General features: G+C 43.8%; 1 protein-coding gene across 1 annotated transcript in view; it reads left to right on the top strand.

The window, feature by feature from the left end:
* Positions 1-169: 169 nt before the first annotated feature.
* The window catches only part of LOC139531667 (protein phosphatase 1E-like), a 67,081-nt gene continuing 51,305 nt past the window's right edge, over positions 170-15,945 (top strand). Inside the window, exon 1 of the mRNA XM_071328332.1 lies at positions 170-467. Within this exon, the coding sequence (XP_071184433.1) occupies positions 286-467 (182 nt within the window). The 5' untranslated portion in view covers positions 170-285. The remainder of the gene's footprint in view (positions 468-15,945) is intronic.

Here is a 15,945-nt window from a genome sequence, read left to right on the forward strand (position 1 = left end):
TTATTTATTCCTCCATCGGCGTTCAAAACGCACGTATCGCATGTGAGGGGGCATTGTGCGTACGCGTTCCCGAACCTGACACAAACCTGATGCTTCTCCCGCTTTCTCAAAATTCCCTCCCCTCTCTTGTCATCATCCACCCACCCTCTACTGTGATTGAGCGAAAACCTTGTTCACGCGCGCGCGTTCCCAACCGGCGCGAGTCGGGAGCTGTCCAGCAAGCGATTTGAAGTAGTCTTCTTGCCCGGCAAGTGCGGTCTCTTGTCTGTCCAGGAATGAGAAGTGATGGCCGGCTCTGCAACTGAGGAGAAAACCTTCCGAAGGTTCTTGGAGCTCTTCCTCCGAGAGATGAGACCACCACTCCAGGAGAATGACCCTGTCCCAATGCGCCCTTTGTCTGACCTCACCTCGGAGGACGAAGTTGAAGGGGAATGCCTCGATATGTGTCTTCAGCACCTGTGCAAATAGTAAGTACGCTACCGATTTGATGTTATAAATTGTTTTGTATGCAGCTTAAACTAATGGTTTATGTTTGTCTTTGCAAGACAATTTCAGACGAGAATAGGAATAGAATAGGAATTTGGAGTCATCAAAAGTGAAAGCTAATTTTGCCAGCTAAATATATTTTACACGAATTGGCATGACTGTTGCGCAAACACAGTTAATATAAATTATATAATTATATAAAAAAGTATTAGCCTTCTAGGTGCAGTGAGCAATTCGGAATTAGTTGCTACAGAATTGCTCTCCCGTCAGTTTTGCCGGGTATCCTATGAAGCCACTCTCAATGTCTTGACATCCTCATCTATCATGTTGCCGCCGACGTCATTGGGTATGTTGCAAACAATTCTGTAACAAAGGGAAGACAAACTTCAAATACATTTCAGGATGGTTGCAAATACACTGAAATGGGGAACAAAGAGGAAAATCAGGACATACTGAACAAAGTGTGCCCGTATTGTTGTCATGTAAAATAGCCTACATCGACAAAGCTGTATGAATTGGAAAGCACCTCTTATGGGAATAGCCTGCCATCGTAACTATGAGGAATGCAATCGTTTCTTCCTACGAATGAAATGACGTCGTGGGACGCAAAAGAGAGGGGGAATTCACATTAACGGACATCGGATAAATGGGATGGAGGATCATGAACGAATGGAAACAGAGCAGAACCGGAGTACAACTGAAATGAAGCGCACTTGCGTTCGTCGGCGCAGGCTCCCTAGTAAATTCAATTCAAAGCAAAACGTGTTTGGGAAGGGTTGAGCATTTTCAGATATATTACGTCACACTCACATCCATAAATAGCACATGTAACCACGGAAGAGACCTAGAAGACAATGGTGAATTTCTGAAGCGTGTCGAGGATGATTGCAATTTGACACGTCACGTGTAATTGTGAGATCACCACCACCAATAAACGACCCAACAATAAGCAAACACAGCCAGTCTAAAATAGAGCCATTTAAGGCACCCAGGCGCCCAAGTGCTTGGAAATAATTCATTCTTGACCTTGAAAATGTGAGCTTACAATTTACTATGTTTGCTACAGTGCATTCGGAAAATATTCAGACCCCTTCCCTTTTTCCACATATTGTTATGTTACAGCCTTATTCTAAAATTGATAAAAAAAAAAAAATCATCCTCATCAGTCTACACACAATACCCCATAATGACAAAGCGAAAACAGGTTTTTAGAATTGTTTGCAAATGTATTAAAAATAAAAAACAGAAATACCTTATTTACATAAGTGTTCAGACCCTTTGCCATGAGACTCGAAATTGAGCTCCGGTGCATTCTGTTTCCATTGATCATCCTTGAGATGTTTCTACAACTTGATTGGAGTCCATCTGTGGTAAATTCAATTGATTGGGCAGGATTTGGAAAGGCACACATCTGTCTATATAAGGTCCCACAGTTGACAGTGTATGTCAGAGCAAAAACCAAGCCATGAGGTTGAAGGAATTGTCTGTAGAGCTCCGAGACAGGATTGTGTCGAGGCACTCTTCCTAGAGCTGGCCACCCGGCCAAACTGAGCAATCGGGGGAGAAGGGCCTTGGTCAGGGAGGTAACCAAGAACCCGATGGTCACTCTGACAGAGCTCCAGAGTTCCTCTGTGGAGATGGGAGAACCTTCCAGAAGGACAACCATTTCTTCAGCACTCCACAATCAGGCCTTTATGGTAGAGTGGCCAGACGGAAGCCGCTCCTCAATAAAGGCACATGACAGACCGTTTGGAGATTCTCTGGTCTGATGAAACCAAAATTGAACACTTTGGCCTGAATGCCAAGCATCATGTCTGAAGGAAACCTGGCACCATCCCTACGGGGAAGCATGGTGGTGGCCACATCATGCTGTAAGGATATTTTTCAGCGGCAGGGACTGGGAGACTAGTCAGGATCGAGGGAAAGATGAACGGAGCAAAGTACAGAGAGAACCTTGATGAAAACCTGCTCCAGAGCACTTAGGACCTCAGACTGGGGTGAAGGTTCACCTTCCAACAGGACAACGACCCTAAGCACACAGCCAAGACAATGCAGGAGTGGCTTCGGGACAAGTCTCTGAATGTCCTTTAGTGGCTCAGCCAGAGCCCGGACTTGATCCCGATCGAACATCTCAGGAGAGACCTGAAAATAGCTGTGCATCGAGGCTCCCAATCCAACCTGGCAGAGCCTGAGAGGATCTGCAAAGAAGAATGGGAGAAACTCCCCAAATACATGTGTGCCAAGCTTGTAGCGTCATACCTAAGAAGACTTAAGGCTGTAATCACTGCCAAAGGTGCTTCAACAAAGTACTGAGTAAAGGGTCTGAATACTTGTGTAAATGTGATATTTCTGTTTTCTGTTTTTTATAAATTTGCAAACATTTCAAAAACCTGGTTTGGCGTTTGTCATTATGAGGTATTGTGTGTAAATTGATGAAAACAATTTAATCAATTTTAGATTAAGGCTCTAACGTAACAACATGTGGGAAAAGTCAAGGGGTCTGAATACTTTCCGAATGCACTGTATGTGTTTACTCTACTGAGAGCTAGTAAATCAATACTGAACCCAATGTGTTATGTTGGGTTTCGTCATGTCCCATATAGCCTACAGGGCTTATCATACAACAAACAGTATTTTGATGTTCATCCCTGCTCCATTTCAAAGACCTAAACTTGTTGTGTCGATGTCACCAATTCCCAGTCTTTGGGAAGAGGGTTGTAGCAGTATCAGTCTGCTAGATCTGCTCTGCACAAAGAGCTTATTGTCTGTGACTTTGCGCTCAGCTCTGGATGCTGCCAGGGCCCATACTACCAGAACAGATCCATACCTACAGTAGTGTTCATGTATTGAGAGTTGACAAATGTAATTGACCCCATGGATAGGCCTAAGTCTATCTAAGAAGAAGGAAACACCTACATATTATGTATTTATTACACAATAACAATTTCCATTCGTGGATATTTGCAGTGGTTCCTGGTTCCCTCTCTAAAGCGATCATAGTTTGATTGATTATTTGTTTTCCATGGGATCATTCCTGCAGCGCTAATGAAAGTATTTTTGAAGGAGAGCAATGTTGTAATTCGGCACAAAGTGAGACCCATTCTCACACTCTGTGCTGCGAGGATCAGGTCCTTCCGTTGTGTTTCAGCTGAACGTGTGATTATTTTGTCTCTGGGTTGAAGATCTAATAATATACCTGGGAGAGAGGTGGAGGTCTCCTTTGCTGCTCTTCCTGTGTGGAGGTCCCTGTGTGTGTGTGTGTGTGTGTGTGTGTGTGTGTGTGTGTGTGTGTGTGTGTGTGTGTGTGTGTGTGTGTGTGTGTGTGTGTGTGTGTGTGTGTGTGTGTGTGTGTGTGTGTGTGTGTGTGTGTGTGTGTTTTGCAGCGGTGCTGTATTGATGGGTAGGAGAGGCTTACAGTGTGGGTATATGTGTATTTGAAAAGGTGGAGATGAACACAGATTGTGCAGATCTGGACTTGTGTGTATGTGTGCAATGACGACAGTGTGAATAATGTTTTGTCACATTCCCATCCCTGCCTGAGGTATCAGAGGCACACATTTGTGTGTGTGTGTCTTGGGGGGGGGTTGTGACATGGTACGCTCCGCCCAGTGTCAGCTGGCTCAGTGTGTGGGTGAGACACAGCCCTCCTCTCAAATTGTCATGGCTGACGTGTAATGATACTTCTGGAGGATAAGGGAATCACGACACAGGGATGGTGCTGTCACATTTAATGACAACTCACTTTTGAATTGAACCCAAAATAGTAGGGTATGAAAAAAAGAAAAGAGTCACGATTTAAGTAACAGGAATGCTTTGACTTTGCGACCAGGATGCCTGTGATTATTGTCTGTTTGGATGTCTGAGGGACTATGCACAAAGATAATGTACTCCTACATCCATCAAATATGACAAATGATCATTATCCGAACCATCTAAAAACACAGAAGGACCATTGACCTGGTCTTCATTTGAATTCTGTAGTTCTAACACATTTGTACCATACTCTGTAATTGCCAGAATATGCTGGAAGCAGTACTGTCATATGCAATGTGAATAGAACACAGACCTCACTCAGTTATCGCTAGCGAGTGGCCACCTCTCTCCCCATACAGCAGTACATTTCCTTGAAAGTGTGTGTGGTGTGTGTGTCGGACATGGGTTCAAATACATGTGTATTTGAGTATCTGGTATTTAAAATACTTTTTTCTGTGTATTTGAGTATTTTCAAATACACCCCAAAACAAGTACTTTTATTTGAATGGTTTGTAAAATCCAAACAGTCTACCAAATTGTATTTGAGAGTATTATTCAAATATTTATTTCAAATACTATTTTTAAATACCTGGTCAAATGCATGGAAGTGTTTTTGAGTCAGTGTATTTGAGTATTGTCAAATACTTTCCAAGTGTATTTCCAAATACATTAAAATATCCAACTACATGTCTTTTCAATTAAAATATATCTGAATAATTACTTTGAATGTACGTGAAAGTAATTGAGATATTTTAAATAGTATTTTGTGTGTGTGTGCGTACGTGTGTGTGATCAGAGCAGCTGATTAATAATCCGATAACAATTCTAATACTGAAAGCAGCTCGGTGTCGCAATCCCAGTCGGCTCGTGTGTGAAGCCTTCACCTAAGGCATGCGTTCGTGGCCTTCATTTCTCCTCATCGCTTCATCATCTGACAAGGCAGGTAGAAAAGCTGCTCTGTTTGTCCAGCTTCAAAGTGTCAAGCTTTCCTCACACTCCTTAATGATGGCTGTTAACTAGGGAGTGAGAGAGAGAGGAGCATAATGGATGCATACGTGTCAGCAGGCTCATTGGTCCTCGCTCACAATTCCACCACGTCATTATGATGAAAAATAACCACAGGAGGAGCCTATGCAATATACAGTATGCAATGCATAATTCAACACATATGCTGTGGTGGCTAAAGATAGACATTGCTTACTGCCTGACTTCACTCTTTGAGTGTTTTGAGAGCTAGTTCTGTTGGGAACGGCTGTAGAGGCCATCTTGAGGGTGGGTAACAATAGAGGGAGGGAGGGATGGAGGAGAACCATGACTAAGCCTCCTTCCTCCTTCACTCCTTCCTACCCCCATTCCCTCCATCCTCTCGTTTCCCACTGTCCCCGGTACCTCTACTGGGAGCGCTGATAATTGAGAGAGGGGAGCTCTCCTAAACCTCATTAAACTGGCACGTCTCCCACAGCTGTAAACAACCACGCGCACATCCGGATTCCTCCAAGACACGCACACACACACACACACACACACACACACACACACACACACACACACACACACACACACACACACACACACACACACACACACACACACACACACACACACACACACACACACACACACACACAGAGTCTGCTTCCGCACACTGCTGGAGGAACAGTGTGTGGTGTCGGAAGCGCTGCAGCTGACAGCTGCGTTAATGAGCACTGTTGTGCGACCGGATTGGACATCAGAGGGGCAGGGGACACACTCATCTCACCACAACTTCTCATTCATAACACAACAGGAAGAGAGGGGGTCATCTGTGCCCTCACCCGAAAGTGCCTCAGTCCTAATGGACTACGACAGTGTCGCAGAGTTTTACCGGATCGAGCATTGCTGTCCATTCACATCTTAATAACTACAATGTAATTACAATGTTAGTGTAATCTTGCACTTGTTCAGGGTTAATGATACAAAATGTAACCCGGCCTACAATTTGTCCATCTCATTTTGACACAGACACACAAAAGACTGATGAGATATGCGCCGTTCCAAATGATCAATTCCATAAATTTTTCAGCTCTCACATCAAAAAGTGTTGGTTTACATGAAAACAAATGGATTTATGCACAAGAGAGCCTTTCATGACATTTTCCTGTTCGACTTTTGTGTCAAGACAAAATTCAGCTAAGAGCTTTTGGGCATTGAATTAAGAGCGTGATTGTTCTTCAGCAACATTGACAGCTGCTGCTTCCAAGACACACACACACACACACACACACACACACACACACACACACACACACACACACACACACACACACACACACACACACACACACACACACACACACACACACACACACACACACACACACACACACACCATAATCAGATAGAGGTTTTAAAGTAGACACAGAGCAGGCCTCTGATTCAGAGAGAAAGAGGTCACCTCTCAGCCTCCCTCGTTTGTCATAAACCTAGAGATGAGATACAGGATAAAAGACAACGACAACCTTTCCTTGTTTGAGTCTGACATTGCTATTTGTGTCTAGCAGTTAAGGTGGTGTTACGTAAATGTACCAGTGTTCTGCTAGCTAGATTTACTGTCAATGCGGTAGCATATTTACTACACCACCTGCAACTCCCAATAGACTTATTTGGCTGTAATTTGGGATTTTTGCTAATCGAGTCATTGAACTGATTTAGACCCCTAAATGACCCTCAAGTTTTACTTATAACTTACAGACTGGGCCGCTATAGAAGTCCAGATGAGTTGTTGACACTTGAGCCCAGTGAGAATTGATGGATAAGAACGACCAAAACATTTCATCTCAACAAATCACAAATTAAAATGGTGAGATAAGACACATTACCTCAGCAGAGGGAGGTCATCAGTACCGAAGATTTACAACCAGGGTTCATCTACGCTACACGCTTTTCCAATTAAGGTGCATTGCTTAACGGGATGCATTGCTTAATGGGATTGATACATCAAAGCAACGAAGCACTAATGGTCATGCTAGGCTATGTCATATCTTGACCCACAGCATGAGTTTTTTTTATATCCTTCTTTAAAAAAGGCCCAGCAGTTCAGGCTGAATCCTTGCCTTGACTTGCCCAGGACATAGGCGGTAGGAGTGAGCATGTCTCCTCAATGCCTGTTTTTATTGTAGCCAAAGGCACAATTAACTGCCTTTCACACTTGCAATCGATGCTACTCAATTTAGAATGCCCGGCTAGGCTAAACAAGGGCAACAGAGAGACAGAGAAAAGGGATCCGCAAGGATTCACAAGTCATTACTTCCAAATCAATGAAAGCGTCCTCTGCTTATATGTACTGCCATGAATGATCTTGTTCTGCCGAGGAACAAGTCTGGGGTCAGAGGATTTTGTCTGCTGTGTCGTAGCTCCTAGAGAACAGTGTCCATCTGCCCAAAGGGAGCTGTCTTCTCTTTTTCAGATCCCTGGGGCTCTCTGACTCTGGGCCTCTCATGACACTAGTGATGTCTCTGAACTTTGCTTTAGTCTTGAGGGCCTCTTCCCAGAACCTCTAGTGGCACAACTGATTTCTGGTGATCATTCTGATGAAGCATATACCACTATATTTGTTGCCTTGTCTTTCATTTACTCTGTGTCAGACCTTTTGTTGGCCTCTTTTTTCCACTTCTAAGTATATTTTGGCCTCTTGAGCTTAATGAAGAAGCAGGGGAGCGTTAAAGACATCAGTTGCACATGCTGTTAAATTGAGCGCCAGGTTCGCTGCATGCCTCAAACATGACCCTAGATGGACAATTGTTTAGCAATTATCCCTCACAGTTATTGTCATAGTAATCGTCACCCAGCACTTCAATTTGTTTAATAAACAGGAAAGTTATTGCCATAGTAATCGTCACCCAGCACTTAAATTTGTTTAATAAACAGGAAAAGATCATTACAGACTGTTATGGTTGTTGAACATACCCAGGAACCTACTATCATTCAGAGCAGAACTGGGAACTGTCATAGACATACGGCAGCTTAAACAGAGAGTTGGTAAGGGCTCTGAATTCATAGGTAAGTAAACTATTTTCCACAGTGAAAGGTGAGTTTGGGTGATGACTGTATCTGTCAGTAGGTCTATTAAAGGCACTGGTGTTTGCAGATGAGAAAAGAGATGATGTAATCCACATCAAGGTTGGCATAAACAAGGTTTGTCTATTTAAACAACCTAAAAACACCTAGCACCTGGATGGGCCTTACGTAAGAGCCGCAGACCACAAAAAGCACTCTGCTTCAAAGTGTTGTGCAATGCACTCTGTTTTATAATACCTGGCAACTCTACAGACAAACGGACACCCCTCAGGGTCCTCCCAGGTTGTCTCCCCCCCAAGCTTTTCATTTGTGCAAAAAAAGTCTGGCACCTCCTCTGCGATGACCGGCTAGCTAATTGGATGAAAATATGATTGATTTGGTCGCCTCCTGGCTGCCACACAGCAATTACTCTGAGTGTATTTGACGCCAGTTTCCATCTATACATCTTCCGCAGGTCAAACATGGTCCCGACGCTCAAGATTTTGCATTTCAATTAGAATGTGGAAGGTCACTCACAGGCCCGTAGTGCAGCATACATTTGAAATATAAATTCTGATTTAAAAGCAGAAACCAGATATTAGGGCAGAACCAGTGGTCTATTCTTTGTGATGCCTACTTTTACTAAACATGATCTTCATAGACATGAAGTAAATGCCTTACAATAAGCAGTGCATATCAAGAACAATTAATTTACTGCAGTTGATTATCGTTAGAATATTTTGGCATTTTATAGCAGACTAATCAGAACATTCACTTGAGTCCCAAATGTACTGTTTCAGGATGATCTGACCTCTTTTTGCTTTGAACTAGTTTCAGAATCTAAAACAATGGATGTACCCTCATCACATTTGGGAAAGTTTAAAGCGGAAATCAGCAATAGAAACAATAACAAAACGTTCTCCCTGTCCTGCTTCGGTAAAAAGCTGAGGGATGAGGCTGGAGAAATGTAACCACTCTAAAATTCATAGACAGAGCTATGGATGCAAGGACTGACCATCCATGATATAAACATTATAGTTGTAACCATGTTTTGAGGCCATATAGTGTTTATTTATATGTACTTTGTTTACAAACATTAGAGTTAACAAGTTTATATTTTTGGTTCTGATGGGGTAGGACAGTTGAACTAAGCTCTTGAGGCATTTTGTCACGGATCCCTCCGGAACTTTCATCACGCACACCTGTCCACTATTCCCACTGATTAGTATTTGTATATATGTGCCATTTGGTTTCCATGGTCTTGTCGACGTTGCCACAACGGGTCCGTCCGACGACGGCACTTCAGCAGCCACAACGGGTCCGTCCGACGCCGCTACAACCGGTCCCTCCGACGCCAGTGCTACTGGTCCGTCCGACGCCTCTGCAACTTCAGCACGTCAGGGTGTTGGTACAGGGGGGTACTGTCACGGATCCCTCCGGGACTTTCATCACGCACACCTGGCCCCTATTCCCACTGATTAGTATTTGTATATATGTGCCCTTTGGTTTCCATGGTCTTGTCGATTATTGTTACAATGTCCACTGGTACGTGTGAGTACCTGTGCTGTGTGTTTTGGGCTTTCGTGCCCATGTGGATTTCGCAGATGATTACAGGTCTCGTCCCGTGTGTTAGTCATTGTGCGTGTGTATTATTTATTCGAGGTACTCCTCGCTCTTTTGTTTGGGTTTCAACCATGTGTTTTTGTTACGTGTTTGTTTGGTCTTTGTCCACGTGCCTTTACACGGCACGCCGTAATTTGGGGCTTAATAAGAAACCCTATTACGCATTCCTGCGTCTGTCTCCCGATCCTTCATGCCAACATGACACATTTATAAATTATATTCTTCAAGAATCAATGGGTATATATAATTAACAAGTCCAAACAATGGATGTAGCAACTACTGATTTCCCCTTTAAGGGACCAATTTATATCATAATGTTGCTGTCAAAGATAAGATCGTTTTGAAATGGTCTCCCACAGTAGCACAATTGTACATTCTTGATGAAAATTCACACCCAATGTGTTGACATTAACATCAGTTCTGCAGGAAACACAAGACCTGAAGGTAAAACAATGGGATGATGAAGAATTCAAGCATGGTGAGCAATGTAGCAGTTGTTGCTCTTCCACCATGGCTGTTAAATGTCCAAAGCAATGACATGAAACTTCTGAGGCCTCGTTGTGCACACAGCGATCAACTCACATTTTCAATCTATTCAAACATCCCATTGGAAGCTCTGGCCAGGATATTTCAGCACACCCGGTACACAGAGAAGTTGGCGCAGAGAAGTTCTAGAACACGCCACTGCAAATTGAAGCCGCACAGGTCCCACCGGCACCTGCCTCCCCTTAGAGCTCTCCTATCTTAGTGCTATTTAGGCCTGGCTGCTATGTCTGACACAATTATTATTATTTAAAGGGCCACTAACCAGACAGTGACAGCAAAGGCTGCTTGGCGATCCTGGATAAGCTGTCCTCCAGGTTTCAGCTTATCTTTACCCCAGATGTTGGTACAGGGGTATCCAAGCTACCCCTCTCCTGCTCTCCCTTCATCCCTTCTCCTTTCACATCCTCCTCTGGCTCCTGGTGGTTGGGCTACCCCAGGTAGAGAAATTACTTGCAGGAGCAAATCCCTTAATCAGTGTCTCTCCCTGCGATTAACAAGCCCAGACAGTGCCCTGTCCTCACTGGTCACTTAACCCCTCAGCGGATCCAGGGCAGAAGCACAGCACAGTGCCTTCACCTGGCAGCAGGGACAGGGCCCTCCACCAGTGGCCTCCAGCTCTGGTTTACCATGACCTCATAGCTCTGGAAAACCCCAAGGAGCTTCCGCCCTTCAGGGGATTGCATTCATGTTCATACATGGGTATACTGAGTCTAAGGACCATGTGTCACTGAAACATTTGACTCTTCTCTGCCTGTGCTGATGGATATCTTCACTTGGGCACAGTGTTGTTGAGTTAGTTATGAGTTAATAACGCCTTGGCAGTCTGGGTTATTATATTTGCTTGAAGATTACATTTAGGTCCAGTTTGGTCTCAGTAGCAGTCTGGTAAGATATTTCTAGTGCTTGGGAACACCAAATCTCTGTTTATCCTGGCTATTCCAAATGTCAGTCTTATGAAGAGGAATGCCAAAGGCTGTAAGCACAGTTCATCTCCGTTAAGCACAACATTTGACGTTAACAATCTGTCCTGACAAAATAATTTGCATTTCTTCCTTTCTAAACAGGTTGCACTACGTTAAAAGTTTGACGAAAAAAGACTAAATGCCCGTACATTTTTAAATGTTATTTTTTAAACCTTTATTTAACTAGGCAAGTCAGTTAAGAACAAATTCTTATTTACAATGACGGCCTACCCCAGCCAAACCTTAACCCGGACGACGCTGGGCCAATTGTGCGCTACCCTATGGGACTCCCAATCACGGCCAGTTGTGATACAGCCTGGAATCAAACCAGGGTCTGTAGTGACACCTCTAGCACTAAGATGCAGTGCCTTAGACTGCTGCGCCACTTGGGAGCCCGTTGATGACTTATTGCAAATCCAATCAGTTTTCCACGTTGATTCAATGTTATCACATAGATTGTTGGGGTTGAAATGATTTGGAAACAACATTGATTGAACCAGTTTTTGCCCAGTGGGAAATCACAACCGCTGAGTCACAGTGATTCACAGCCAAGCCTTGCTTTTGCACTGACTTGATTGAAGAATTCAACACTGTGGCGCTGCCTTAAGGCTTTTTTGATAATTGTGGGCACATTTAACACCAAATGTACATAGATAACAGCTATACATAGATGAGTTGTACGCAACAGTTTCCAAACACTTGACATTGTGTTTCTATCAGAGGTTGCTGTGTCTCAGTATGTAGGGCTGGGTATGTGAAGCACAAGCCTCCCTCTGTAAAATGGTCCAGTCAAGGGCATACAAAGTGGACCAAACTTGAGCGATGCACATGACCTGCTCTTGTCTGCGAGTTCTCTTCCTCGCCGGCTGTTCTCTACCACCGCTCCTCAGGCAGTGGAAAGAGGACTGTGTGGAGGCGGGAGATGGTTGCCCTACATTCATAAGCAGCAAACGCTTCCTGGGAGCTGTACCTTCACGGCCATGCCTACTTTCCCTAGCCTCTCCGGGGTTTTGAAAACATTCTTTTTTTAGCGCCTCTCTGCCAGCGTCTGGCTTGGAGCTTCTAGTTCTCCCCTTCAACCTCCATCAGACTTACTAGTGGTTTCCTCATAGATGCTTGAGTGTCTCGTGTCCCCGGAGAGGCCTAAAAGCAAAGGGCTGGTTGGACAGCCAGCATGTGGTTTCTTAACTATTATTAATCTCATACCCAAGGTAAACAAATTCCCAGCGTCACTAATGGGCACTTACCTCAGCTCTACTGGCGTGACAGTAAAGCTAACCTGAATGGTGGATTCAGAGGGCAGGGATAAACAATGTTATTCTGGGGGCAGTGATGGTAGATTTATGAATGGGAATTTTTTCTATGGTCCCATTAATCAGACACATGCTGTTTGTCCAAAGCTGCTCCTGTAGAGGGGGAATGTAATGATGCCATCACTTCTGAAACAGTAGTTCTATCACAGTAAGTATTTTCCTTATTTATTGTGCTAAAATCCGAGCAATCTTTGAAATAGTAATTTAAGTGTTGAGTCCAGGTTATTTCTTTTGTAAATTGTCAGCTCTGCAGGTGCCCCAATTGTGGAAGTAAAATGACCTTCAAAACATCCTGAACTGTTCTACTGTATGTCCTCTTTCTCCTCGTCTCTCTCCCTGAAACAATATTATAGATACATGTGCAGATGTTTTTCCTGTCTGCTCTTGGCCAGTATATCCAGCCGCTTTGTTTATGAGCAGCCCATAGTCAAATGTTGAGTCATATGTTTGCAGCAGAAAAAGCAAATGCAAAGCAGTTGCTCCGACTGACAGACTGGAATCCCTACTTGCCCACCTAGTGCTCTGTCTATCCTGGCAGAATGCAAATGATTGTCATTGAATAGAATGCAAAAGAGGGAGTCTGCCTCCAGCAGGTAATATGCCAGTCCATGTACAAATCCAATCATGAGAAAAAGGCAACTTATTGCTCTTAACAGAAATGCATAAAAACAAGCCATACCTGAGGCGAGATCAGGTAAGCAAGTTTCTTTAAGGAATATCAACATTGAATATCACCCGTGTCTTAATTCCGCGTTCAAAACAACTGGGAACTCGGAAAATACGAGGTCAAATCATGACGTCATTGATTTTCAGGCCCGGAAAGTCAGAGCTCTAGAAAGAGTCCCGAGTTCCCAAGTTGGAATTCTGAGTTGGATGACCGTTAAAATAGTTTTTTCCCCAGTCAGAGCTCTTTAAAAAAAAACGATTTCCCAGTTGTTTTGAACGCACTGAAGACGGAAGTGGGAGATTTCCGAGTTCCCAATTCCGAGTTCCCAGTTGTTTTGAACGCGACATAAGCAGTCATGCATTATAAGTCAATACATCTGTCTATACGGGTTATTAGCGCTTCCATTTTAGATGTGCTTACGTGCCCAATTAACTACAGTGCATGACTGCTTCAACAATATGTATTGTGTCGTTTCTGTAGAAAAACATTTAACAAAACACAAATTTGTTGTTTCATTGATAGTCTCTTCACTGAAAGTACAGTCGGCTGCATCTAATAAAGTGAATGAGTGAAGAACACATTAAACCAGGGGAGATTTCAGATTGCTCTCAATATGAACCCCCCCCACCCCCACCCCCACCAGAGCACATTGCCCAGGCCTATTGTGTTAGATGGCAGCGGTCTCTCTTATCCAGTCTCGGCCTCTAAACAGCTTTACCCTCTATCATTTGCTGTGGGGCAGACAGACATGGCTGAGGCCTTGTTTGGTATCCTGGCTATGCCACCACAAAACGGGATGGAGAAAGTAAGTCTGCATTATTGAGACAGCTTCCACCGAGGCCTACATATTTAATAGAGATGCTGTGCTATTAACTTACAGTGCTCCCTCTCCCCCCATGACGAAAAGCTAAGCCCCATCTCATTTAGTTCTCCATGCTGCATGGTTATCAGAAAGTGTGTTTTTCCTTGGGGCTCTCATTATAATTGCCTTGTTTGTTCTTAGATCCAGTTCATTGGATCTGCAGGATTGATTTAATTTGTGAACAAAGGCGATTTAGTGATAATGTTATGAAGCCTAGTTAACTGGTCTGTAACCTGATTTAAGATGTGCATCTATGTGAGAAATTGTTTGAGGACCATGTTGGATGCTCATTGTAATGGTTTTGACTTGAGGTTATTTGTTTCTTAGTGGTGCTAGGTAGGTCGTGCCTACCAGAGACATTTTTGATTTCTCCATTAAGTTTGTGAGTCTCATCTATCAGTCATAGTCTAGAGACCAATACAAAGGACTCATGAAAAAGTAATAAACCCTTAAAAACATTAGAAATAACTTCAAAACAATTATTATTTTGAATTGTTTGTATTGTAATGAAACAGCAGGGAGCAGGTCTCGAACTCTCGACCTTCGAGCCCGAGGTCCGGCGCGCTATCGACTGTGCCGCAAAAGCATCGAGCGGCAGAGTCGATTTCCGCACTTATAAACCAAGGGTCGTTACACTATTATACAAAATAAATGATCATACAAACAATACTCACAAAATAATAATATAAGTTACTCAGGGAAAGTCCCGTAGCTCAGACATAAAAATTGTCCGGCCCTGTAAATGATCCAGGTGAACCCAAGTGACCTCAGTCACGCAATGTTCGTTCATAATGTGAGGCATAAAACCGGTCTCATTATACATTCAGATCACAAATCTCCCGTTCCACACAACAAATAAAGATTAGCAGGACTCACATTACTCTTCTCCAACAATTGAACATATTAACCAACCCAACACGGAGTAGATCACAAGAAAATACGTGAAACACCGCTTAGGAAAAGCTAGTCAGTCAGTCAGTCAGTCAATCCAATCCGCCAACAGATCTCTGGGGGAGAAAGGCCACGGAGAACAGCGGAGACCACTGGAGATGTGTAGTCCAACAATAAAATGAGTGGATCCGATTCTTGTTGATCTTGCGACACAACTACAATGCACACTTTTAAGTAGAACAAAAACAAAACGGAGAAAAGGACCTTCGGAACAGAAGGTTGGAACTTCGTCTCTCACGCCACGTCACCCCCGTTGCGCATCTGATGCTGGCTATTTATTGGGAAATTAAAGAGGAAGCGCAGCATCGGGAGAAGAAGCTCTTGGTCGGCCAGTCCAAGCGGATCGTTGTGTGTTCAGATGGTGACGGAAATAAATGTATATAAAAATAAACTACAAACAGGCATGCCCAAGCTAACATGTGAAATAATCCCTGTTGACTTGGACAACCTCTGAAAATTGCATGGTTAGGGTAACACAGGTGTGTGGCAAGTTGCAGTGTGGCACACAGACAGTGAGGACCCCTCCGGTCTTTTGCTGGGCTGCATACGCTGAACATGAGCTCACATTATTACCCCACCTCTGTGGTGGCCTTCACATTGTCAGCACCCAGAGAGAGAGCGAAAGAGAGGTAACAAGCTTGCTGTGTGAGGGCTGAGTCACAGTAGGCAGTGTGCTGACAGGCTGAGCCGCTCCAAAGCCCAGCGATTAGCTGCTTCACTTTAGTCAAGTGAGCTTCTCATCCACAG

This window comes from Salvelinus alpinus, chromosome 1, assembly GCF_045679555.1.
Source record: "Salvelinus alpinus chromosome 1, SLU_Salpinus.1, whole genome shotgun sequence".
Classification (NCBI taxonomy): Eukaryota; Metazoa; Chordata; class Actinopteri; order Salmoniformes; family Salmonidae; genus Salvelinus; species Salvelinus alpinus.